This window comes from Sander lucioperca, chromosome 13 (genome assembly GCF_008315115.2).
Source record: "Sander lucioperca isolate FBNREF2018 chromosome 13, SLUC_FBN_1.2, whole genome shotgun sequence".
Taxonomy (NCBI): domain Eukaryota; kingdom Metazoa; phylum Chordata; class Actinopteri; order Perciformes; family Percidae; genus Sander; species Sander lucioperca.
Genome location: NC_050185.1, coordinates 3,210,140 through 3,235,000, shown reverse-complemented (window position 1 = coordinate 3,235,000; position 24,861 = coordinate 3,210,140). Strand labels below are relative to the sequence as shown.

At 41.6% G+C, this 24,861-nt stretch overlaps 3 protein-coding genes and 1 long non-coding RNA gene across 4 annotated transcripts in view; 2 read left to right on the top strand and 2 right to left on the bottom strand.

The window, feature by feature from the left end:
• kptn (kaptin (actin binding protein)) overlaps positions 1 to 2,531 on the bottom strand; it is a 14,434-nt gene extending 11,903 nt beyond the window's left edge. Inside the window, exons 1-2 of the mRNA XM_031311015.2 lie at positions 2,018 to 2,531; positions 718 to 800 (exon numbers count right to left, since the gene is read on the bottom strand). Coding sequence (XP_031166875.1) covers positions 718 to 800; positions 2,018 to 2,243 — 309 coding nt within the window. The 5' untranslated portion in view covers positions 2,244 to 2,531. The remainder of the gene's footprint in view (positions 1 to 717; positions 801 to 2,017) is intronic.
• Positions 1,221 to 20,381, top strand: LOC118496607. Its single transcript, XR_004899212.1, has 3 exons — positions 1,221 to 1,512; positions 2,898 to 2,912; positions 20,370 to 20,381. It is a non-coding gene; the product is annotated as an uncharacterized LOC118496607 (long non-coding RNA).
• crx (cone-rod homeobox) lies at positions 12,395 to 16,992 on the top strand. The gene is made up of 3 exons (XM_031311068.2): positions 12,395 to 12,856; positions 13,850 to 14,001; positions 14,429 to 16,992. The coding sequence occupies exons 1-3, from the start codon at positions 12,760 to 12,762 to the stop codon at positions 15,065 to 15,067; spliced, it is 888 nt and encodes a 295-aa protein (XP_031166928.1). The 5' UTR covers positions 12,395 to 12,759; the 3' UTR covers positions 15,068 to 16,992.
• On the bottom strand, positions 18,506 to 22,019 carry h3f3c (H3 histone, family 3C). The gene is made up of 4 exons (XM_031310976.2): positions 21,856 to 22,019; positions 20,573 to 20,716; positions 20,040 to 20,193; positions 18,506 to 19,906 (listed from the first exon to the last, which is right to left on the bottom strand). Exons 2-4 carry the CDS (start codon positions 20,698 to 20,700, stop codon positions 19,778 to 19,780), a joined length of 411 nt encoding a protein of 136 aa, XP_031166836.1. The 5' UTR covers positions 20,701 to 20,716; positions 21,856 to 22,019; the 3' UTR covers positions 18,506 to 19,777.
• Positions 22,020 to 24,861: the final 2,842 nt, after the last annotated feature.

Here is a 24,861-nt window from a genome sequence, read left to right as displayed (position 1 = left end):
CACTTCATAACGTTCCCATGGCAACAGGGGAAAATGGCTGCTCTTGTGTGAAGTAAACGCAAAATTTTTCAACTTTCTGCTAAGATATATGTGACTTTTTTGCGATGAAAATGCGGGGATTATGAAATCATGCAAGCCCCGCATATTTTGCGCGGAAATCGGCAATTTATGCGGCGAAAGTGCGGTGTATTTTAAAAAATGCGGCCCCCGCATAAATATGCGGACTTTGGCTGATTATGCATTGAATTATGCGATCGCATAATCACATTTTTCTGGAGGGACTGAAAGTAACTGTTGCATAAGAAAAAGGCTGACTGGGTTGAGTGCAAAATTTGCAAAAAGAACATATAGTATATGCAGTGGGCAGATGTAAAGTCCAGGATGAAGGTAAGTGCAAGTGTAGTGGCTAGGGATGGGGGGGTGAGGGGTGGGGGTGTTAGGAGTCAGTGTCAGTGGGGGGGCTGGGGCCTTGTTGGTGAGGCTGACGGAAGAAACTGTTTTTGTGGCGTGAGGTTTTGGTCCTGATGGACTGCTGTGTTTGGTGTTTTAAGCCCCCAACGTCGTCTTCCAGGCAGCGCTGCCTGGAAGGCACTAGGATTAGGCAATGGTTAGGGTTATCGAGCATGGACCGCAGCCTCCTGTCAGAGGGGAGGGGTTCAAACAATAGAGTGTCCACATGCTATGACATGTCAACTTCAATATACAGCATGCAAATACCTTTACGAATGTGATGCCCACCACCAGGCCTCTTTTGGGCGGAGACTTGTTGAAGGCGTCAATCGAGACAATCTCTGCATCAACTACATAAAGAAGACAGGGTCGAGTGTTTGCAGCGTCAACCAACAACCGACATGTATGGAAGACAAGTTGCATCACAAGTTTCAGGACTAAATCACTCAGAGTTACAAAAACAACATTACTAAAAGAAAATCTGACTAGTATATAGGGCTGCGCAATATATCGTTTTTTTATAAATCGCCATCGCGATATCAACTGGCGCAATAAACACATCGCGAAAGGTGGCGACAAATCGCAAAAGACATTTTTTTTGTCTTAGTTTAAAGAAAAGTAGAGAAAAAAACGTCAGAAGTAGTAGCATCGAATGGAAATAATCAATTCGAGTGAAAGTACCTCAAATGTGTACTTAAGTACAGTACTTGAGTGTGCTTGTCTACATTGCGCCACTGTATATATGTGGTGAACAGACCCAGCCCGTCCCATAAGCGAACTAAGAAGCTGCTTATGGCCCCGTGGCTACCAGAGGGCCCCCAAGAGCGCTTGAAATGTCCCACAATAGAGCTCATAACAGAGCCCGTCTATTTAAAGATAGTGTTGCTGCTAATAGGTCTCACATTACTCTCTAAATGCTTATTTGTACATTATGAGTGCTTAAACTAATATTTACAATACACAAGTTGGTTTAGTGCCAAGTGCAGTGGCAACATGTTACAATGTGGAGAGTCCCCAAACCAAATCCTGCTTAGGGCCCCCAAAAGTCTAGGGCCGGCCCTGGTGGTGAACATATATGAGCATGTGTGTTACAAATTATTGTAACGTTATTTTTGTTTTTTGTAAACATTGATGATATTCTTACTGGCCTATAGGTAAGGTGGTCACTAAGAAAGCCATCCACAGATACAGTAGTAATCGTAAGGATTCACTGGGCCACATGTATGTTTTTAACTTAAAACACGATTTACAAAATAATGGCAACAAAAATATTTTAATAGCTAAATATTCTATGCACTAAAAATGTATGTATAAAGGTTTTAGACTGTCCTGCATGTTATTGTAGGCCCAGTTTATTATGCAATTTAATTGTATACAATATACGTAGTAGGGGTTCCCTGCTCCGTCTCTCTTTCTACTAAAGGGTCCTTGGCTTAGAAAACGTTAAAGACCCCTGCTCATGTGCTATTACTAAACTTCACAGTCCGTTTCCACAGAATCCTGCTCTGATATTGGGTTTTTGTGGACCTCCATGTGTACTTGAAGTATATGTTACTGTGTTGAGTACCTGGGATGTAGGTGAACTGAACCTCCTTGGCCACAGGTCGGATTTTGTGCTGCAGCTCCTGGTATCTGAAACACAGCACCTTCCCTTTGAGGGTGGCCGCCAACAGCTCCTGCTCCCCGGCCTGACACAGTCCGTAAATGTTGCTCTGCGACGGGAAGCGGCTGAAACTGTCCTCCGCGAAGGGATACGACTCTCGAAGCATCCTGCAGGATGAAGCCGAACTCATTAATTTTTATCAGAAATGTCAAGAATAAAGTCTGTTCATTGTAGTTCTGTGGCTGCTCTGTTCTCCAACTCCATACACGTTCAATGTAAATTAGCTCAAATTAAACTAGAAGTTTCCGGTCATTCGTTTCGAAATATAGCTAACACTTACGATAAACTGCTATATTTAACGCTTGATTCAGTACTAACGAATTTTATTTTATTTCAAAGACAGAAATTCGAAGTTTCTGGTATATTTCTGATTGTAATAAACATGGACGTTTTATGTCATGAACGTCATGAAGCAAAACATCCGGGTTGGGAGGTGGTGCGTTCATGTTTATTGGAAATGTAGCAATTAGTGCTCATTCTGTCGCTGAAACGTAGAGCTGCGTGCTGATGGGTTTCAACCGTCGTCCATCAGGTTACAGAGCGAATTTGGTCATCATTTTGAAGTTCAAACAATTATAATTCTTAATATTAAACGATTATGGATCTAAAATACGGTACATTCATTCTATGGACAAACCTGTGCGGCCTTAGGAACCCACCTGGGGTTCTGAAAGGCACCATGGCTTTCCTTCTTCATGTTGTAAATTGATGACAGACTCGACGCATCACATTCATCATCCTGCCCCCTACCGGTACTGTCCGTCTGTTACAGCCCAAATCACAGCACTGACTCTTTAAAGTGCCCATATTATGAAAAAATCACTTTTTCTGGGATTTGGGGTGTTATGTTGTGTCTCTGGTGCTTCCACACACATACAAACTTTGAAAAAAATCCACCCATGCTGTTTAGAGTGAGATACGGTTTCTGAATGTGTCCTGCCTTCAGTCTCCGGGTGAGCTGTTCAAAATCAGCACGGCTTGTGACGTCACAAGCCGAAACGAGCAGGCTAACCGCAACCATTAGCTCGTAGCGTTAGCATGCTAACGCTATGGCTAACGCTAGCATGCTAACGCTAGCATGCTACCTCGTTCTCAATAGCAAAGCACTGCTACAACACACACAAGTTCACCATAATCTACAAAAGAACTACTTACATGTGTGCCCTCATTTAGAAGTCTCCCAGCTAATCCTGCCTTGTAACTGAGCAAAGTTGTAGAAACAGCCTTTCTTTTACTGTCTATGGAGCTAGCTAGCTGACATGATCTACATCTGAGCTACTGGGCATGTGCAGTGCAATCAAAGATAGTACAGAAGAAGAAGAAGAAAAGAGGTCTCACTCTGTAGCTAAAACAGAGACCAGCTGAAAAGAGGATCTGCAGCAGTGAGAGAGAGCTGTGCAGTACAACACAAATATGGTGTTTTTTGAAAATTAAACCATGTAAACCTATTCTGGTACAACCTTAAAATACAATTATGAACCTGAAAATGAGCATAATATGGCTGCTTTAAAGTAACATACACATTAATGCATCAATTATTATAACTTCATGATATCATTATACATTATTCTGAAATGGGCCATTCTGTAATTGTAGTACTTTTACTTTTAGTACTTTAAGTAGCCCATATTTGGATTTTAGATTTTGTCTACTGAGATGAAAATGAATATAATAACAGCCTAACATATACCACAGCAACACCTCTAAGATGTCATTCATGTTAGTATAAAGATAATTCTATGAAACAATACTGTAAGATTAGTGTACGTATTTAAATGAATGCAAACCCACCATTGTGTGTGTGTGTGTGTGTGTGTGTGTGTGTGTGTGTGTGTGTGTGTGTGTGTGTGTGTGTGTGTGTGTGTGTGTGTGTGTGTGTGTGTTTTAGATGAATTATAAACTCACCAAACCACAGAGCAACATCTGCAGTATAAGTTAAAGAAGTTTCTCATTTCATCTTTAACCTCTATGGTTTGTTTATCTGTCTTTTTACTTGCTTTATTTTTTTCAATATGTATATTTTGTGTGTGTTATGTTTCCCTGTTTGTTTGTTTGTTGTTTAATTTAATTAGTAATTATAATTTTTTAGTTTTTATTTATTTATTTGTATTCAGTGAGGACTTTGAATAAGCCAAATAGGCTTCTTTCTTCTCCTGCACTGATATTGTTTCTGTTTTTCTTCTTTTTTCTATCTATTGTATGTACTTTATATCCTTGTGCCAAACATATTGGATAAACTGAACTAAACTGTGCAGTATAGCTGCAACCCAGTCAGTCACATTAAAGACGGTTAATAGTGTTTGTCCACCAGATGTCAGTGAAAACTCACTCATCAAGTTGTTGGAAGCTGTAGTTGCCCTCCTGCTGGTCACCACCAGCTTGTATTTCTGCAAAGGCACAGACAGAGACCCCCGACCCACCCCCCCACCCCCCACCCCCCTTTCTTTATGAAGACAAAATAATTAGGAAGAAATGCACAGTTTTATTTCAATATCATCACTTTCTCCTCAGCTGTTAGGCTTTCTCTTACCCAGTGTTAAGTAAGTCAATAAGTAAATAGTGTCACAGAAGGGTTTGGGTGAAGCTGGTGCTCTCAGTCTGTTGCCAAGCCTGGGACGAGTGTCATCTTGGCTCAGCCTAAACTTGACCTAATGCCCGCCTTACCAGCCAGAGCTTTCCCCTCCTCTGCTGCAGTGACTCTGAGAAACCTCTTTCGTCCTCAGCCTCTCCAAAGGCATAACAATTCATTGGGAATTGACAGGAAGAAAACAGATTGTGTGGTAACATGTTTGACAGCCATGGAGAAAATGATGTGAAATTGAGGTACAAAAAGGGCTGTTCCCATCTCTGAAGTCAGACCTTTCTCTCTAAAAAGGCAACAGCTCTTCTTAATCTCATCAAATGGATTGGTAAGTCTGACAATGGGACCAATACTTTATTGGAGCAGGGGCGATTCTAGGAGGTTTTAAGTGGGGTGGCACAGGTCGGGAGAGGATTTATTAGAATACAGCATAGAAAATCTGCTTAGAAATATAGGAAATATTGAATAGGATAGAACAACACAATTCAATGTTGCTAAATAAAACACATCACATTCATTATTAGTTTCATTTGTTTTCATTTTAAACAAATTGTTTTATCCAAATACAATACAAATTTTCTATGGGCTCTTGAGGCAAGAATTTGCATAGTCATCATGGAAACATTAATTGGTCATGTGACCAGGGCTGGGAAGGTTTTTTTGTCACAGAACCATATAAAAATAAAGTGCAATACACTCACAATAAACTCGCCTCAAACTTCAACAAAGAAAACCGTGCTGTACACAGTTTTCAGATAATAGGAAACAGAACACAAATAAAGTGCAATACGCAATTTATTTCTTACAGCAACAAGTGCTCTACAGTGAGTTCAATATGTTTCTACTTCTAAACGGGCCTAAACATTTCTACAAAGTACACAGCTGCCATACAGCGTGTGTTTAAAGTATATATCCATTTACCAAATGGAAAGGCAGCGATTGGCAGAACAGGCAGCAAAGTGACACTACTCTGATCCAATGGTTGCAAGTGCCACCCCTCTTAGACCCGCCCCTATATTGTAGTATGGTTTTTATGTTTCCCTGTAGCATCAGTAAGAGGACCAGAGAGCCCTTCGACATTCCCACGTGATGTGAAATACTTCTACCTGCTGCCGTTCTCTGACCTCTGAGGTGATTACCTTATACTCAGAAAACATCCAACCAGGTGTTTGACAAAGAAAGCAGACAAAGAGCATAATAAAGACAATTATCATTTTGTGAGCAGCACCTGTGAGGAGGTCAGTAATCACACTGGAATATGTTGTAGCACTGGACATGTTGAATGGCCCAGACATTGACCAAACTGTTTACCTGAACATCAAATCAAATCTTTGCACGTTCACTTATGATACATGACATACTTTCTATAGGATGGCTTTGCTATAGTGATCATATAATATCTGAACCCCTTGCATACTGTATACCTTTATTAGTCAAATAGATGCGCAACTAAAAAACAACATCACAGTTATTAAGGGGCAGGAAATATTGTTGCATAAAATGTGTACGTCAAATCAGCGCCCCCGATCAGAGGGGGAGCCGTTCGGTTTTTTTCTTATTTGCCTTGTGATTATTTTTCTTTACTGTTCTATGCAATTAACAGGTTGTTTAAAATGTTAGGACACTACGTACTTTGTACCTGTATTGTTATTGCAGAAGCCTTGTCATTCTTAATTTTAAATCAATGTATAATTTCTCATGACAACTTCATGGAAACCCTGTCGCATACAGCTTTTATCCAACAGCTGTAAGTGCATTGAATAAAGCTGCTAAAGTATAGTTCCCACCACTGATCTCTGTCAATAGGGCTATGTGCAATTTTTAAATGTGGATGTCTGTATGAGTGTGTCTCCCATGTGCTTTTAGCATTAATATAATATGTTGGCAGTAGTGGCATTTTTTATTTATGTATTTATTAGGCATGTATTGCATCATAGATGTTTGGCACTAACAAGGACTGCACTTAATTTCGTTGTATCTGTTACGATGACAATACAGATATTCTATTCTATTCTATTCTATTCTCACATGAGTTTATTTGAACAACAAACTGTTGAGGCTGTTGAATGTGTGACCCTGTTATGAAAACTAAAATGAATATTAAAAAATAAATGTGTGCGTCCTGTAGGCCTTATATATCACCATCAAAACAAATATCTTCATTTCCAGTTTCAAGAAAGAGAACCATTCTACTGCTGTAATACATACTACAAAGTAATAATTTACAAATGAGGAATGTAGATAACTGACATCTGTAAGTCTGGCTTTGAAACACAACCTCCTGAGTAAGTCATATTAAGTATGGGGCTATTAAAACTTTACTTATTGCATCTTCGTTGCTGAAGTGACAGTAAGAGGGAAATAGCAAAAGGATATAATTGCCCACAGGCGGAAAACCTCTGACATCATTTTCATTTTTATGTTTAAATTTAAAATTTTCAAAACCAAGTAAATAAACAGAGGGGGCTGGTTATCATCAAGCTAAATAAATCATTTCCTCTGTGGAGATGCACCACATTTTCTCCCTACTACTGTATAACAACAGATGCAACCTCAACACTGTGGGGTTTGATAACCCGTTCACCGGTTCACTGGTGTGTGTTACAATGTCCAGTGTGTGTTGCTGGGGTGAAGCAGACGGAGGTTAGGCCCTGCGAGCTGCTGCTCCATATTGTGACAGTTCAGAGGTGGCAGTGTAATACACCCCCACCCCCCTCTCCTAATACCACCTGCTAATCCATCTGCAGGATTACTGTCCACTGTAATCACTCATCCTCCACCTCAGCTCACTCCGCAACTCCTGACTCAGTACACACACACACACACACACACACACACACACACACACACGCCCATGTACCTTGCATAAGAAGTTTATTATGGCTGTAGTTATATGGACTGTACAGATATAGAAGTCCAACAGTGTTACAGCCCTGTCTTCAGCGTCTGTCCTCTCTTGTACTCTAATACACCTGGGAAAGAATCTCTATATCTTCTGCAGATATGTCCAGACATCCAGCATGCATTGCATCCAAGAGGGACATCTGATAAACTCTGCGACATTACTGTATGAAGACTATAATGTTGCCCACAGACAGCAAGTCAACTATAATGTATTGTCATATAAGACAATATGGAATACAAATGTTTTGCTCTCTCTGTGATGCCATTTCACAATGTTGCCATTGAAGTGATGTAAAAATATTATCTTATTACTCAAGGAGATGCAGGTTACAAAAGAAATACGTCTTGGTTAAATTGCATTGCTTCATTACAACTCTAGGCTAAAATCAATCTTAAAGAGAAATACTGCACTATACAGGCTACTATGATTTAACAACTCTGCAGTCACTAGAAGCCACAGCACCTCGACTCTGTGGACCTGCTCCGTTGACTACATATTTAGACTAATACAATCTTTTCTTCAGATTTTATTCAGTTCACTTTCATTTGAATGCACTGCTGACCACCATTAAAGAGAAAATTCTTTCTAGTTAAACATATGCAATGTTCTGAGCAGTCAGTGAGAATGTGAATTGTTTAAAGAAAACATAACTAAATAATCCTGGTCTATTATGATCTGGACAGATAATCATTGATATTCTTGAACTAACTAACAAGATTTGTGGAAGTTTAGTGTTTTACAGCAACTGGTACCATTTTGTACCTGGAGAATTGTATAATCTTCTCTGTTAAGTCCAGGCCTGCTTTTGATGACATGTTAGGTGCACAACACATGAACACAAGACTATCATACATATATGTTAAATATAACACAGATATTAAAAAAACTCCTGAAACACAACCTGTTTACCACAGCCTACAACCTCCTTTAGCTTAGCCACAGTCATTCTGTAAAGTGTCCTTGGGTTTCTTATAAGGCGCTATATAAATAAAAGTTATTATTATTATTATGAGGAAAAAAAACAAAATGAAATCTTTGCTGTGACAAATAGAACATGTGTAAATGTGAGCTAAAATAAAAACATCTGAAGTGGGCAAAACATGTCAAAATGTATAACAGGGAAGGGAAATATGTCTCAAGTACTTATGTCCAAAAACAATGGTAGTAAACCATTTTTCAAAACATATATTTGGTAGGGTTGAATATGTCATGATCTTTTGGGAGAAAAATGCTTTATGAATCTGTTTTTATGCAATGCAGTGGATTGAGACTGTAATGACATCTACTGTTCACATGTACAATATAAAATAAACAATACAATAATAAAATCATAATGCATTTAATTCTCCCGATGATACTAAAAACAAAATAGAATATAGCCTAAAAATAGTTTGACAATTTGGGAAATATACTTATTAGCTTAGATGAGAACATTGATACCACATACGGGTCGGTGAGTAATAGAGCTGTAATCGGGCCTTAAAAGTTCGGCCCGACAAGGCCCGAGCCCGAGAGAATTCGGCCCGAGCCCGACAAGTACATTTTGATTGACAGATTTTTAAAAGCCGGAACCCGTTTACAGCCCGACTGTACAAAAGGCCGTCTATCAGCAGTGATTAGTGTGCATGTCGGAAAATAGCGCGGACACGCTCTTCACGCCGCGAGCGGGCACACGCACCACTCGGCGGAAAAGGGAGAGAAAGAAAAAAGAGACTGCGCCGCACGCACACAGCTCTTTTGTCTTCCGTCAAGAATGAGTAATTTATACATTTTTTAACATCATTTATTCATGACTAACGGAGGCTATAGGCCACATGGAAGTTGGAACAAAGAAATAAAAGAAGTCCTCCAGAGGCCAGCCTCTGTTTCACCTCCTCAGCATCCATTTTCACGCTAATCGAAACGCTTCACCTGACCGCTCGTTTACTGCGCAACTCGGAGCGCAAGCCCGAGCCCGTGTAACATGATAGAAATGAAGACCGAACCCGACCGAACCCGTCGGGTCCCGTCGGGTCCTGTCGGGTTCGGGCAAAGATCTTCAGCTCTAGTGAGTAATGTTGGAAGATAGACTTGTGACCTAGTCCTCTATAGGTGTTGAGCTGCTACCCTCAGAGAGTCAGATTCATTGACACAGGACATGTTAAATCTGCAGGTCATATTGGGTTTTATGGTGACTCAGCAGGTTGCAGAATCTCAGGATGGACCGGTATCACACACCCACAGCTGTCTAGCTCCTATGTGGACTGTCTGATAAACCAGAAGGGAATGAACGTGATGTTGAAACCACAATATAACTGAGAATTGGATATGGTGCTTTTGTGTGTGTGTGTGTGTGTGTGTGTGTGTGTGTGTGTGTGTGTGTGTGTGTGTGTGTGTGTGTGTGTGTGTGGGTGTGCGTGTGTGTTCAGTGTGACAGTATGGAGCTCCAACTGGTATGAGTCCTAACTGGGCCGGAAGGGGGAGGAGGGAGAGGAAGGGGGGGGGGGGGGGGAATGGAGGTCTGTGCCGAGCTGCTGGTGGCACCTAGCACACAGGAGATTATTACAGTGTGTGTCTGTTTGTTTGTGTTTGTGTGTGTGTGTGTGTGTGTGTGTGTGTGTGTGTGTGTGTGTGTGCGTGCACGTGCGCTTGCGTGTGCGTGTGTGCGTGCGTGCACGTGCGTGTGCGTGTGCGTGTGTGTGTGTGTGTGTGTGTGTGTGTGTGTGTGTGTGTGTGTGCAGGGTGAGTGATTGGGGCTGACAGCAGCCTCTGTATTGCTGGCTAGCCTGCAGATTTAGCCGACCTGTTTTAGACGCTCTAATCTGGATTAACTGCAGCAGTGTGTCAGTGGCGGCGAGAACCGGAGCTCCCCCCCTCCCCCCCCCCCCCACCCCCACTTCTGCCCTTTCACCTGCTTCTCCCCCACCCCTCTCACCCCCCCATGTACCTGCTCCCACTCTGTCTACCTGTTCTCTCTCTTTTTTTCCATCTCCCTGACTTTTCAGGCCTCAGTCGGCCTACAGTATGTTCACCACAAACTGTTCGGTCCTGAAATAAAAGCGCTTGCTTGCATCATCCTGAATGTGTCTCTGTGAGTCCATCTTTAGGGGGGAAGGGCAGTCGGGCAGGGATTATACCAGCTCTGTCCTATTCTCCATAAAACCCTATTTGCTGTTGCCGCTGCAAGCCCTTCCACTATTGGGTTGGACTGCATCGCCATCATCAATATATCATCTGGACAGTGTTCATATAACATATTTGATCTTTGTTACCAGATAAAACTAAGTCACAAAAAAGTTCTCACATTTAAAAATAATCTCACCTCAGAATCTACATGTGCCAGTAATTGCAATAGCTCAAATTAATAATTCAACAATATTTCAAAATAGCAGATAGTCCTAATGACCTTAATGTTCAAAATAAAAAAAGTCATTTGTAAATAAAACTCAACATTAAAAGCCAAAAAGTAAAGAAAACCTATTTTTGAATCAATACAAAGCAGTTATAATTTAACAATTGATAACTGATGATGATGAATTGATAAAAAAGTGTGTCAAAGACTTTCAGAACCTGATATAAATCTATAACGTGCACAGCAATGCATGCACATATACTGTACACATCTTTTAGTCACAATACATGCACATGTGTATATCTCAGACTCATTCCTGAGCAATATTCTCTCAGTGGCAACAATATAGTCCACAAAAACAAAGTGGAACTCCAGGATTTGTTATTGATCCATTTCTACGTTAGAACGTGTCCATGTGTAGGTGTGTCCATTCTAGGTGCCAGCTGCTTGCTCTGAATCCTCTGAACGTCCACGCTTCTCTCTCTCCTTCCTCCCTCCACCTTCGACTCTCCTGTCGCCACGTTCTCTATCTTCTGCAGTTTTCTTGTGTTTTCCTTTCCCCCGTCTGAACATCGACTTGTCCATTCGGCCCTTTGTGTGCGGCTATAGTTCCCTCCGGCCTCCTTTCCTGCTCCACCACTGAACGGATTGCTCTGTCTTTCCTCCCTTTATCTGGAGATAAGATACTTACTTTTCAGATAAAGCATATTATGATAAATCAAATGAGCTTTGACGGTTTTGTGCATCTGGGTGTTTGTGTGCATGTTTGTGTGTGTGTGTGTGTGTGTGTGTGTGTGTATGCAGCTGTTTTGGAGATACATGTAATCTGTCAATTATGTGTGAATGTGTGAAGTGCAGCAGATGAGCAGCAGGTTCATTGATCAGCAGCGGGAAAAAGGGAAATGAAGGAGGACAAAACGAGAACTGAAAGGAGATTGGCATTTTCATCAACATTGTAATTTCTGGAACAGAAATTATTGCTGTTTATTTTTCACCTTTTATAAAAAAAAGTGAAATATTTCATTATTTTAACATTCAAAACTATTTTTTTTTGTTATATAATGTATAGATTTTAGTTTTTGGACTACTGTTGTTGTTGTCGTTGTTGTTATTATTATTATATTATTATTATTATTATTATTATTTATAGTTAAACTACTTGCTTTTTAAGCTTGTACCTATGTATTAAATCCAAATGAGTAATCAAAGACTAGAAACAGACATTATTTAGAATTTATAAGAACTAACTTTGTGTAAGAATGGTTTGTCTTATTAGGTAGCTTGTTGCTTTGGATAGTGTGTGTGTGTGTGTGTGTGTGTGTGTGTGTGTGTGTGTGTGTGTGTGTGTGTGTGTGTGTGTGTGTGTGTGTGTGTGTGTGTGTGTGTGCGCGTGTGTGTGCGTGTGTGTGTGGTGGGAGGGGTTTGCTGAAGCCACTTGCTCCCTCTAATTAGCAGCGTGTGCCGGTAAAGAAACTCAGTAGATCGACCTCCCCAAGGCGCAAAGGCATCCGGGGGCCACTTCACCTGTGTGATGACTTAACTGTGTGAAACAGGACTTGCAGAGGCAGTTCGGATGCTCAGAGCGCCACAGTGTGCTCTGCTGCTAAGCTGACAGACAGTCCAAAGCTGAAGCTGCAGGTAGAAGAAAGAAAAACAAAACACTTTGAGGTTTCTCCAGAGAACTCCGGCGCGTCCCGCTTCTCTCCGCAGCGGGGTTGGATCCGACGCACGGACTTGTTGCCCCAGCAGAGCTCTGAGGGGGTCCTCGGTTGTTGTGTTGCGTGTCCGACATACAAGTCAGCGACAGGACTTAAAAGCCTGCTGTCAGGATGATGTCCTACATAAAGCAACCCCATTACACCATGAACGGGTTAAATTTGCCTGGCCCCGGAATGGATGTGCTACACACAACCATCGCTTATCCATGTAAGTATAAACTGTTCTCTCTTTTTTTTTTTTAACTTGGTTTTGTTTTACTTTTACGTATTTGTCTCCTGCTGTTCTAGTCATTTAGAATATATTGCACCCAAAATGATGCGTAAAGACGCGCAGCCTGTGCGTAAGGCTGTAGCGAACGAAATAAACTAAAGGATAAACAATGACAAATAATTTGTTTCATAAGAGCCCATGTATTGACACAGAGTTTGTATAATAATAATGAGATAGTAAAATATAAAAGTATCATGACTACACTGATTTAACCAAGGGGAAAAAATAGAATAAGTAAGTGTAGTTATGAGAGATTGATGATTTGAAGAAAAGTTCATCTCTACATTAGGTTACACTGCTGTCAGAGATAGAATGTATTGGTACAGATAGTTAATACGCAGATACAATGAAACCTTTTGAAACGCAGATAGAGAGTTCAGTGTCTGGCAGGAATCAGACACGATTTGTGGGGGTTTTTTTTTATGTTTCTCACTTCTCACGTTGTTCTCACATCGCTGACGCTCAAATAAATACAGATTGAGTGTAGATGGGAACACTATGTGATACATGCTAAATACCCGACTCACTGTACTTGTTCTGAAACAAATATGCCCAGGGATTTGGCTGTGTGCCACATAGATATGACTTTTACTGTTCAAACTATAGTAAATTAATACAATGTGTCTCCTTCTCTGGGACACTTGAAAGAACCAGCGACTATTGATTGAATGATCAAATACACTTTGTCTTATACTGGTCACAGGCAGACTGTAGAAAACATGTCAGGGTTATAAACAGTACCATAATGTACTGTGGAGTTCCCATTCATATTTGCATGTGTCTCCATTTACATAGCTGGTAAAAAGAAAATAACCTAAAATAATCATTAAATGACATGTCATGTTGTCTGTAAAATACCAGCTCATAATTCAGGTCAGCCCTCTGTTGCTGCCAGAATAATAATCCCCTCTGTGTCTCTTGGCTTTGCAGCCACTCCCCGGAAGCAGCGCCGAGAGCGCACCACCTTCACCCGGACACAGCTGGACATCCTGGAGGCGTTGTTCTCCAAGACCCGCTACCCAGACATCTTCATGAGGGAGGAGGTGGCCCTCAAGATCAACCTGCCTGAGTCACGTGTGCAGGTACTGGAGAAGTAGGCCAGCCAAGATGGAGGCCATACTGCTCAGTGTTTGTGCGTTTGTGGTATCTGACTATTTACCATTGTGATCTAAGTTTTTGGTATAAGGAGGATGCATGAGCAGTGTCTACGAAGTTCCTTCTCCATACAACGGCAACACAGTGCTGCAACTAAAATATACCACACGTTACTATAACAGTGAGACTAGACATCTTAAAAGCCTTAAAGGCAACAAACCTCTTCTACAGAAAGAGTACAGCAGCGTATTTGTGCTATCTTCTGCATATGCATTTATAGGTCACACTTGTCCATTCTCACCTCTGTACCCCACACTTTATTTTTTTATAATTTATTTACAACTCTAAGCTATTTGCTTGTCTAAAAATTGTTTTCTGTAATACCATGTTGTGTCTTTTTCTCTGCGCCTCTAGGTTTGGTTTAAAAACCGCCGTGCCAAGTGTCGTCAGCAGCAGCAACAGAGCAGTGGGCAATCCAAGCCCCGCCCTCCCAAAAAGAAGGCCTCTCCAGTGCAGGAACCCAGCGCCCCTGATCCAGTTCCTAACCCATCGGGCTCCTATAGCCCGTCCTCTGTCCAGTCAGGCCCCAGCCTGGTCCCGAGCTCCAGTACTGGAAACACAGCCGTGTCCATCTGGAGCCCGGCCATCTCGCCCCTGCCCGACCCCCTGGCCTCCTCCTCGGCCCCCTGCATGCAGCGGCCCTCCCCTTACCCTATGAGCTACGGCCAGCCGTCGGCCTACACCCAAGGCTACGCCAGCACCACCTCCTACTTCACCGGCCTGGACTGCAGCGCCTATCTGTCCCCCATGCACTCGCAGCTGTCAGGCACCGTGGGCGCCCTCAGCCCCATCACTGTGCCCTCGATGGGGGGCTCCCTAAGCCAGTCCCCGGCCTCGCTGTCCTCACAGGGCTACAGCACGGCCTCCTCTCTGGGCTTCACCTCTGTTGACTGCCTGGACTACAAGGACCAGCAGGCCTGGAAACTGGGCTTCACCACAATGGACTGCCTGGACCACAAGGACCAAAACTCCTGGAAGTTCCAGGTCCTCTAAGAAAGCAAGACAGGGTGGTGTTCATGTGTGTGTCAACGAGTCAGATGTGAGATAGTGTGAAGCAGTTCTGCCAGAGGACTTGTTCTCTTTGGTTTTCAGTTTCTTGTTTGTAAGATTTTGTTTTATTTTCTAAAGGGGACCTCTGTAGAAATGCATTTTATCTGAACGACTTTGGAGATGAAGGGACCAGTGACTGTCATCAGTGCTGCCTGACTGCAAATCATATCTGTTGTCTTCTTCATATTAAGTTAAATAAGGAAGCAAAAGCCTTTAAAGAGTTTGTAGGAAAATACTGGAGTTGTACATATGGAAACACACTGAGCCATCTTTTCTTTTAACATGACACACACACACACACACACACACACACACACACACACACACACACACACACACACACACACGTGTTTCATTTTGTTTTAAACGTACATTGTCATAGAGTGAAAGGAGCGCTGCTTTGACAGGAAGGAGCTCTGGAGTCCTGTAGGTCACCTCCCCCCATCAGGGTTTAATTCTTTTGAGCTATTTATTCTTATTATTATTTTACGCTACATTTAAATATGTAGTTTGGTTGCGTTTAGATATTTTTGAGCATTTGTGTTGCGTATTACAGTGTTAGCCTTTAGTGTTATCATCCCCAATCTGTTTGATGGAAACATTAGATCTTCTGTTTTTAGTTGTGTGACATATTAAAGTGATCTATTCTTTACACGCTGTGCACTGACAATCATTGAGATTCTTTCAAATCAATTCTAGTTTGTGTTTGCAAAGTTGTAGCTTGATAGGAATTTGGCTGATTCGGATGCATTTAGAGTTACTGAGCCACAGTTAGAGGCCAGGATGAAGACTGGACACGGCAGAGGTAAAGTGGCCATGTTGTTCTCAGGTCTGGACCCGTCACGTTTGTCATATGGCCTGCATGGCCCTCGCCGCTCCATCTTGCTTATTTTAGCTTATCTGATTCTGGGAGTGTCCCAATCCTCTTAGCCTACCTTCAGCAATGCCCTAAGTGAATTAGTTAGGATTATTGCCCTGTCCCCCTCTGTCTCTCTCTGTGTCTCTCACCTATCTCGCCCACATTGGCCTTCTCATCCTCCCCTTCCTTTCCTGGCTTCTTTCCTGCATCTTTTCTATCTTTATCCATCTTTCCCCCCTCCCTCTTCAACTCTGCAGTCTCTCTTTTCTCTAACTCTGCCTGTTTTCTCTCAGGTTGTCGGCCTTTTGTTTCAGTTCATGTGTATCCCACTCGTCCTGTGCGTCCCCCGAAAACAACCCATGTTCCGAATCAATGAAACAATGCAGTTTAATAAAGCATTTTTACTTCAGTTGTTTTCTGTAATTGTCCCAACTCTGAGCTAGCTCTCTATCAGATCAGTGGTTCCCCTTCTTTCAACCCCTCCTCCACCCCCACCAGTCTCCCTAACTCTTCGGAAAATTTGGTAATCTCCACATGACCCGATTACCGCCACGCAAATTTAACCATGACATCAAATATGTGAACATGTTTTATAGAGGTGCGTGTTGTTTGTGTAATGTGAAGGAAGAAGGGCAGTAAGACTTATTCTCTGTTAATGTTCCGAAGCATTGACCGTCCTCCCATTGAATTCCATGACATTATTTGCCATCTTTTTAAAGCTAAATTCAATTGCTTTGGTTTGTCATTTTACAGCAGTTACTAATGACTAACACATCTAAACTGTCTAAAGGTGCTGTTGTTTAGAATCAGATTTCATTTGTGCAAGTGATATCAGCTAAAGCAACATAAAGGGCTCTATGAAGTATCACTCCTGAGATATTTCTAATGTAATTCTGATAGAAATGATCAATTCTAATTTTTGTGACTATGTAAATCATATCTGATCCCTGTCTCCAACCATGTAAAATGTCACAACATTTTCATTATCAACTGAGATCTGCTGTGCTGAGAGATGTTAACGGGTAGCGAGAGACATTCCAAAGCTTTTTTCTGCACTCAACACTGACCTAATCCCACTCTGCGCTGGTTTAATCCCTCTGCCCTCCCCCTCCGTGGCGTGATTGGTTAATCCCTGCGTCTGCACACCCTGATTGGTTAACCTCTCTTGAAGGGTGCAGTGCACTTGTAATCTTCCCCCTCAGCACGGAGAGTTTCAGACAGACATTTGTGCTGTAATCCCAGAGAGGAGCAGATGTGATGGGGGATGGCAGCACGAGGCAGACCTTGAGGAAGGTTAATGCCACAAAACAAAAACACCACACACGGGAGGAAGAAGCCTTCAGGCCCTCTTTCCCTCCACCAGTTGTGGAAGAAGTACTCAGAGCTTTTACTTAAGTAAAAGTAGAGTAGCAATACCAGTATAAGATACTCAGGTACAAGTAAAAGTCCTGCATTCAAAATCATACCCTAAAGAAAAGTACCAACGTTTTATCATCAAAACTTACAGTAGCAAAAGTAAAAGTGCTCACTATGCAGAATAATATACAGTATCTCACAAAAGTGAGTACACCCCTCACATTTTAGTAAATATTTCATTATATCTTTTAATGGGACAACACTGAAGACATTACACTTTGCTACAATGTAAAGTATTAAGTGTACAGCTTGTATAACAGTGTAAATGTGCTGTCCCCTCAAAATAACTCAACACACAGCCATTAATGTCTAAACCGCTGGCAACAAAAGTGAGTACACCACTATGTTAAATTCCCATAGAGGCAGGCAGATTTTTATTATTAAAGGCCAGTTATTTCATGGATCCAGGATACTATGCATCCTGATAAAGTTCCCTTGGCCTTTGGAATTAAAATAGCCCCCCATCATCACATACCCTTCACCATACCTAGAGATTGGTATGGGGTACTTTCCATAAAATCATCTCTCAATGCAAATCAAACCAGCTATTAGGCTAACTGAAATAAAACCATGCCAATCTCTAGGTATGGTGAAGGGTATGTGATGATGGGGGGCTATTTTAATTCCAAAGGCCAAGGGAACTTTATCAGGATGCATAGTATCCTGGATCCATGAAATAACTGGCCTTTAAAAATAAAAATCTGCCTGCCTCTATGGGAATTTAACATAGGGGTGTACTCACTTTTGTTGCCAGCGGTTTAGACATTAATGGCTGTGTGTTGAGTTATTTTGAGGGGACAGCACATTTACACTTAATGTACAAGCTGTACACTTAATCCTTTACATTGTAGCAAAGTGTAATTTCTTCAGTGTTATCCCATTAAAAGATATAATGAAATATTTACTAAAATGTGAGGGGTGTACTCACTTTTGTGAGATACTGTATATATATATATATATATATATATATATATATATATATATATATATATATATATAATATCACTGGATTATAATTAGTGATGCATTCATGTGTCCAACCTCTTTTGGATAGCCACTAACACACATTATCAGTGACTTGCAAAATAAACCCCAACTAGCATCAGTTTGTTTTAACACCTATTTATTACCACCATAATATGAGAAATTTGGAAAATACAAAGATCAGTTTATTTATACGTCTGAAAATCTTGAGGAATAAGAAAAATATAAAATAAAACAAATATGAGGTTATACTGTGTATCACAAATATTGAGAAAGGGACAGATTACACGTTCAGATCTACAGAGAGCAGGAGACACACAGACCCTTAACATGCAGAGTCTAACCTTCACTATAATGCCAATTCCTACTGTTGTGACAAGTCTAAAGCCTATCTGTGGAGAGAGAGAGAGAGAGAGAGAGAGAGACGTGATGACTGATACAAGGATACAGTGAACAATTGAATAGAGGAGGAGATGGTAAACCATCGCCCCCATGTGGCTGCCATTAGAATAGAAGTTGCCTTGGAAAACAGAGAAGCCCTTCCTGATTTTCTATTGCAAATCAGATCCCTGTAAAATAGAAACAACTGATAACCATGTTGACAATATTAATTGCTTTTTTTTACTGTGAATTTGATCATTCTGTAAGTGGTAAAGAGAAGAGATGCTCACCCATGAATTAAATGCGTAAAAAAAAAATAGACACCATATCCACAACGATAATCAATATTCTTAAGTAACCAAAAAAATTCTCGTTTGTTGAGTACAAGTGTTTTGAAAGATCAGAGCTCACACATCCACGCAGACAGACCAACACAGACCGCCATCCACTCCCAGTGCAGGTTACAGAGGTGAAGAGGTGGTGTGAAAAGGTAGAGCGAGCCGTCTGGCTGCAGAGCGAGCAGGGAGCTGGACTGTCGAGTGACGGACTGGGCTGGAGGGGAGGAGGGGGTTCAGATGGGGCCGAGGCCTCAGGACTAGCTTTAATAGCACCCTGCTGTGGAAGTTGCAGCTCCCCTTAAGCAGACTAGCCCCTCGGCCACGTCCCTCTGCTTCAGCTCTGTTTGCCACACTAACCACAGTGACGCTTGTTGGGAGTATGTGTGCACATGTGCGTCTGATCTGCAAAACCTTTTACATGCACAAAAAAAACGGTACCCTAAAAACATTTGGTGAAGACAACAAAAAAAAACAAACTATGAGAGACCAGACTTTAACATTTCTATCTCTTCATAATCAGGATTACTCTAAAGTCTACTGAGAAGCTGGGCAGGCAGGGGAGGGAGAGTGACAGGGTAAGGGTGGAGGTCGGTGGGTGGGTGGGGTAGAATAAAGGAGTGAGGGCAGGGACAGGTCAAGAAAAACAGGACAGAGGTGAAACATTCGGGAGGCCGTCTAAGCGCGTTCTCCACGGATGCGGCGTGCCAGCTGGATGTCTTTGGGCATGATGGTGACACGCTTGGCATGGATGGCACACAGGTTGGTGTCCTCGAATAGACCCACCAGGTACGCCTCACTGGCCTCCTGCAGGCAGAGGGAGGGACAGCACATATTAGCAGGAGAAGTGGACCGGTTTTTATCAATATATCTCACACACTCACTCACACACACACACACACACACACACACACACACACACACACACAGGCACACACACCTGCAGGGCTCCAATGGCGGCGCTCTGGAAGCGCAGGTCGGTCTTGAAGTCCTGAGCGATCTCCCTCACCAGGCGCTGGAAGGGCAGCTTACGGATCAGCAGCTCAGTGGACTTCTGGTACCGACGGATCTCTCTCAGAGCCACGGTGCCGGGCCTGAAACACACGACAAAGCTCTTACCTGCAACATGCTCAAAGGGATCCTCTGAACAAATAATGCCTCTCTGTGACGCTTAGTTCTGTCACTTTTCTAAAAAAAAATGCCCCCATAGCTTTTAACTCTGACCATCAGTACAGTTTACCGTGTGGTTAACAACGTGCAACCTACTGAGGGATGTGATTGGATCATTAAGTTTTAATGCTACCAATGTACAAGCGTGTCACTTTGTGCAACCAAGAGGCGATAGTAAATAAAAGTGACAAAACATTCTATCGGTTGAGAAATTTGCAATCGGTGCATCCCTAATACAGATGGTTTCAATTATGTTATGATTTGTCAAAGAAATGGCTATTTGTAAGGAAATCCGGGTGTTACCTGTAACGATGGGGCTTCTTGACGCCTCCAGTAGAGGGGGCACTCTTGCGAGCAGCCTTGGTGGCCAGCTGCTTACGAGGAGCCTTTCCTCCAGTGGACTTACGAGCAGTCTGCTTGGTACGAGCCATTACGATTAAGAGTCACCTGAAGGGAATATCAAAAATATAACAGCATGCCTTGCCATGTTTAATAGCTGCTGTTTTGTACATGCTGTTGACAATAATAATGTTATTGTTAAATACACTGGTGGTTTATTCATACATTTCTACTCAGTTCATTGTGGGGTTTAAATATCAGTGTTATCATGGGCCCTCTGGACAAATGTTCCTTCTAAGTCAACAGTGAAAATGTATAACACAATAATAACTGTGCTAACTATTTAGCCTGAACACATATGTTCTGAGCCCTGAAACTGACAAAAGCAGTAAAAGATTATCAGTGAAGTCAAAAATATAACGGAATACTGAATCAATCATAATACTGTGTCAGCAACGTTTTAGTGATGCATGATACTGAATGTAGATTTAGAGAATTGTGTTTGCGGTTTATTTATTGTCACTATTTCACACAAACATATGCATAAGGGTCGGTCAAGTATCATCTCATTTTTAAGTTTTTTCTGCACTCAACATGACAATACTTTTATTTTCCCACATCTAGTTCAAAGTCAGTCATATTGGGCCGCTTGGGAAAACTTTTCCCCCGGTTTGGCAGCTGCACAGACACAACGTCCTGAGCCAATCCAGACACACTCATCATTCTGAAATACACCAACCCGCCTTGTCTGTGTCGCATTTTAGGGCCAATGATGATTCACTCTGCTGCGCTTTAGGGCGGGACGAGCAGCCTTAACTCCGCCTCATTCCGCAAGATTATGGCCGCAGACCCAATTTATGAACCTACCAAAATACAGGCAATGAGCGAGACGTAAACTTTGATATTTTTCCTCAAAAACAAACAACGTGTGCACACAAGACTACCAACAAAACGTAGGAGACAAGTGTAGCTATCAAATAAGCGGCAAGCCGTGTGAAGCGATGGTATATTAAAGCGAAACCGCGAAGTAGAAATCGGATATGAAAGTGGAGCAGCTCTTTCGGCAGTGGAAGTACTGAGCCGTTTTTCTCTCTGCCTGAGCATCGCGGCGGCTGCTTTTTCTCCTCTCTACAGCGGCGAAATAACACGCTATTTCAGCACAAAAACAACTTTATCTGTCCCATTTTATTAACAAAACGATGAATAGTATTCTATGATTTAAAAAGTATGACAGAAATTTAACTTACCAAGGGTGAATTCAGCGCTTTTTCTCCGCAAGGATACAAGTGAGTTGTGGTTGTCTGGCAGTGTCAGATATTTACTATCACTCACACAATGGAAGCACAGAGAGCAGGAGCAAAATGGCGGCCGTGTCAATCATCTGTCTCCCACAATGCAACTGCCAACATTTGTAAACATTGTAACTTCATTTCCTCAACTGAAACTTTTAGTTCCAAACGTTGTTAGTTTTTAATACAATGCGACAACGCCGTAATAATGGAACATAACAGATATTATGTAATTATTTTATGTTATGCATAACAATTATTTCACCGATTTATTGCACAATACAAATTACAGAACAAAAAAGGGAACACAAATTAATGTTAAGAAATCAGGCACAAGATATGAGCATATGCTCTATTTTCAATTGATAGTTACCTATTTTTTACTTGCCTAATTTTTCTGTACGGGGTTGTAATAAAAAGAGAACGGGTCTACTTTCTTTTTAACATTGTTGCTTATTGAACTAAATTACTTACTACATTGTTACTTGCCTTATTAGCTTATTTAATTTTTTTTAATTTAGTTTAAATAAAAATGTATTTATGTGCTACTTAAAAAAAAAGAAAAAAAAAAAAGGAATCTACAGTAGGATTCATTAATACATATGTGCTAAAATCTATTTTCATGATCTACGGATTCCAATTTGTTGCTTGGAAGTAGTGTTCAGAGTCTGCTGTCATGCAAATATATCAGAATTACCAACTGATTAAGATTAAATGAACAAGTTAGTGTAGAAAACTAGCCACAAAATCTAAGGTTATACTTTGTAGAGATGAAAACTGGATCTATGTATTAACATCATTACTTGACTTAATGGTTGTATTCCTCAATATCACAAGTTATGATCAGTGGTGGTGTTTTGGCCTGTGTGTTGTTATCAACTGCCCAGTTTGACAGCCAGGCCGGGTTGCCAGATATACCTGTAAAAACATAAACCCAGCTCGCTACAGCTGTAACGTTAGTACAGCCATGAAAGCAGCACACAAACGAACGGGATCAACGGAGATAGATTCTACATGACATTAAAAAAAACGGCATGTTTCCAACAGTTGCGTGACCAGAGATGTAACAAACCCCGGGTAAATATTGGAGATGTATTTGAAAGATGGAGACAGCTTAGAGCCCAAATGGACGCAGAGTTGGCTAATTTACTCCTGAACAGGTAAGCATTAGCTTCAGGCTAATTTATCACAGCTACAAGGGACGGGCATTTTATGTAATTTAAACATTAGTGTACTCTCATTGAATTATATAGCTAGAGTACCCGAGTTGGTTACTTGCAAAAACAATTGAGACACAGCCAGTAAAGTGATCCCGACTGGTCCTGGCTAATGCCGCCATGCTAACCCTGCTAACTGCCAACGTTACCGGAGGACCAGGCAAGCAGCCACGGCTGTTTACTAGGGCTGTCCTCGACTAAAGAAATTCTTAGTCGACTAACACTTATATGATTTTGTCGATTAATCGATTAGTTGATGTAATCGACAGAGCTGTGCTCTTTGAGAGGTGGTTAAGACTAGAAAAGCACAATATAAATGTAGTTAATGAACCATCTGTAAAACTGAGTTTTTCCACAATTAATCCTGCAAAAGCACCACTTTAAATCTTGTGTTTACCAGAAATGTGCTCATAAGTTTCTTGGAAATGAGTAATTAAGCATGAATAAGCATAAAAAATGCGTCATCAACTAAAGAAATCTTAGTCGTCTAAGACCAAAACGACCGATTAGTCGACTAATCGACTAAGAGGTGGCAGCCCTACTGTTTACAACATGTACAATGGTGAGTTATTTTAAGCCAAGAGAGGGAGGCTGTGAATCGAGAGGAGAGGACCTTGAGTTTGCAGTGTGTTTAGCAATTGTTGCCGTAATTCTAAGCCAATAAAGTGTGTTCAGTCGGGTGGAATAGGACGGCAAGGTAGTAGTATTTTTAGTGGTTCCTATCGTAATTCTAAGCTGAGGAAGTGGGCCTGTCTGGCGTGTGGAGAGGACGGCGAGGTTGTCAGGTTTTTTTTTGTTCAGGTTCCTACTGTAATTCTAAGCTGAAAAAGTGTGTCTGTCAGTTGGGTACAGAGCTCCGCGTGAGCACGGGCTTTTATGACTGTCAATATAGCCAGCATTTAACCTTAGCTACTCCGCTGTCTAACGTTGTTGAATGCTGCGGTCTCAGCCTGGCAACCAACGTGAACTTCGAGTCTGGGGAGGAGGGGGAGGGGGAGACGACTCTCTCCAGTGTTTTGAATTTGTACTGCAGTAACTATTTTAAACACTAGCTGTCAGTGTTACATATTGGACCTTTAAGTGAAAACTGAATGTGAATCGTGGAAAAGTCCTGACTCCTGCCTTATTACCTTTTTAGCCACACTGTCTCTGCGTCAAGACGAGTTTGACGTTAGCACAGCCCCCCATGAAGTCAAACAATATCAATGGTCAAGATCGTCTCTGCCCGGCATGATTCATCCAATGATTGTGTAACATTCAATTATTTGAATCTGCGTGCACTTTCTTGATATCTGAAGCACAGAGACTAAAGAGACAATTTCTGTTTACATTTCTGTTTTTTCAACCATTTTAAGGTATTACATCGCTTCACCCCCAGATTACCAAAGTTCATGTTGATGCTAGAAGCCTTGGTTGAACTGTTGAGCCCTAGCATCACTTCCCAGTAGGGATGTAAACAGTTAATCGACTATCGATTAATTGTCGATAAGAATTTACTCGATTAAATTATATTAATTGTCGGCTAATTGAACATTGCAATCTAAGACCGTTTTCCACAGGACGTAGGCCTAATTGAACGTGACACGAGATTCTCGCGGGCGGCGAGAGACCCGACACAAACTTGAGGCGGCAAAAAAGAAACCAAGCATGAGGCGGTCAAAACGGAGTGGAATGTGGGAGCATTTCAAATGAATTAATGATGACAAAGACGCCCAATATAAACTCTGCGGTACTACGTTTAAGTTCA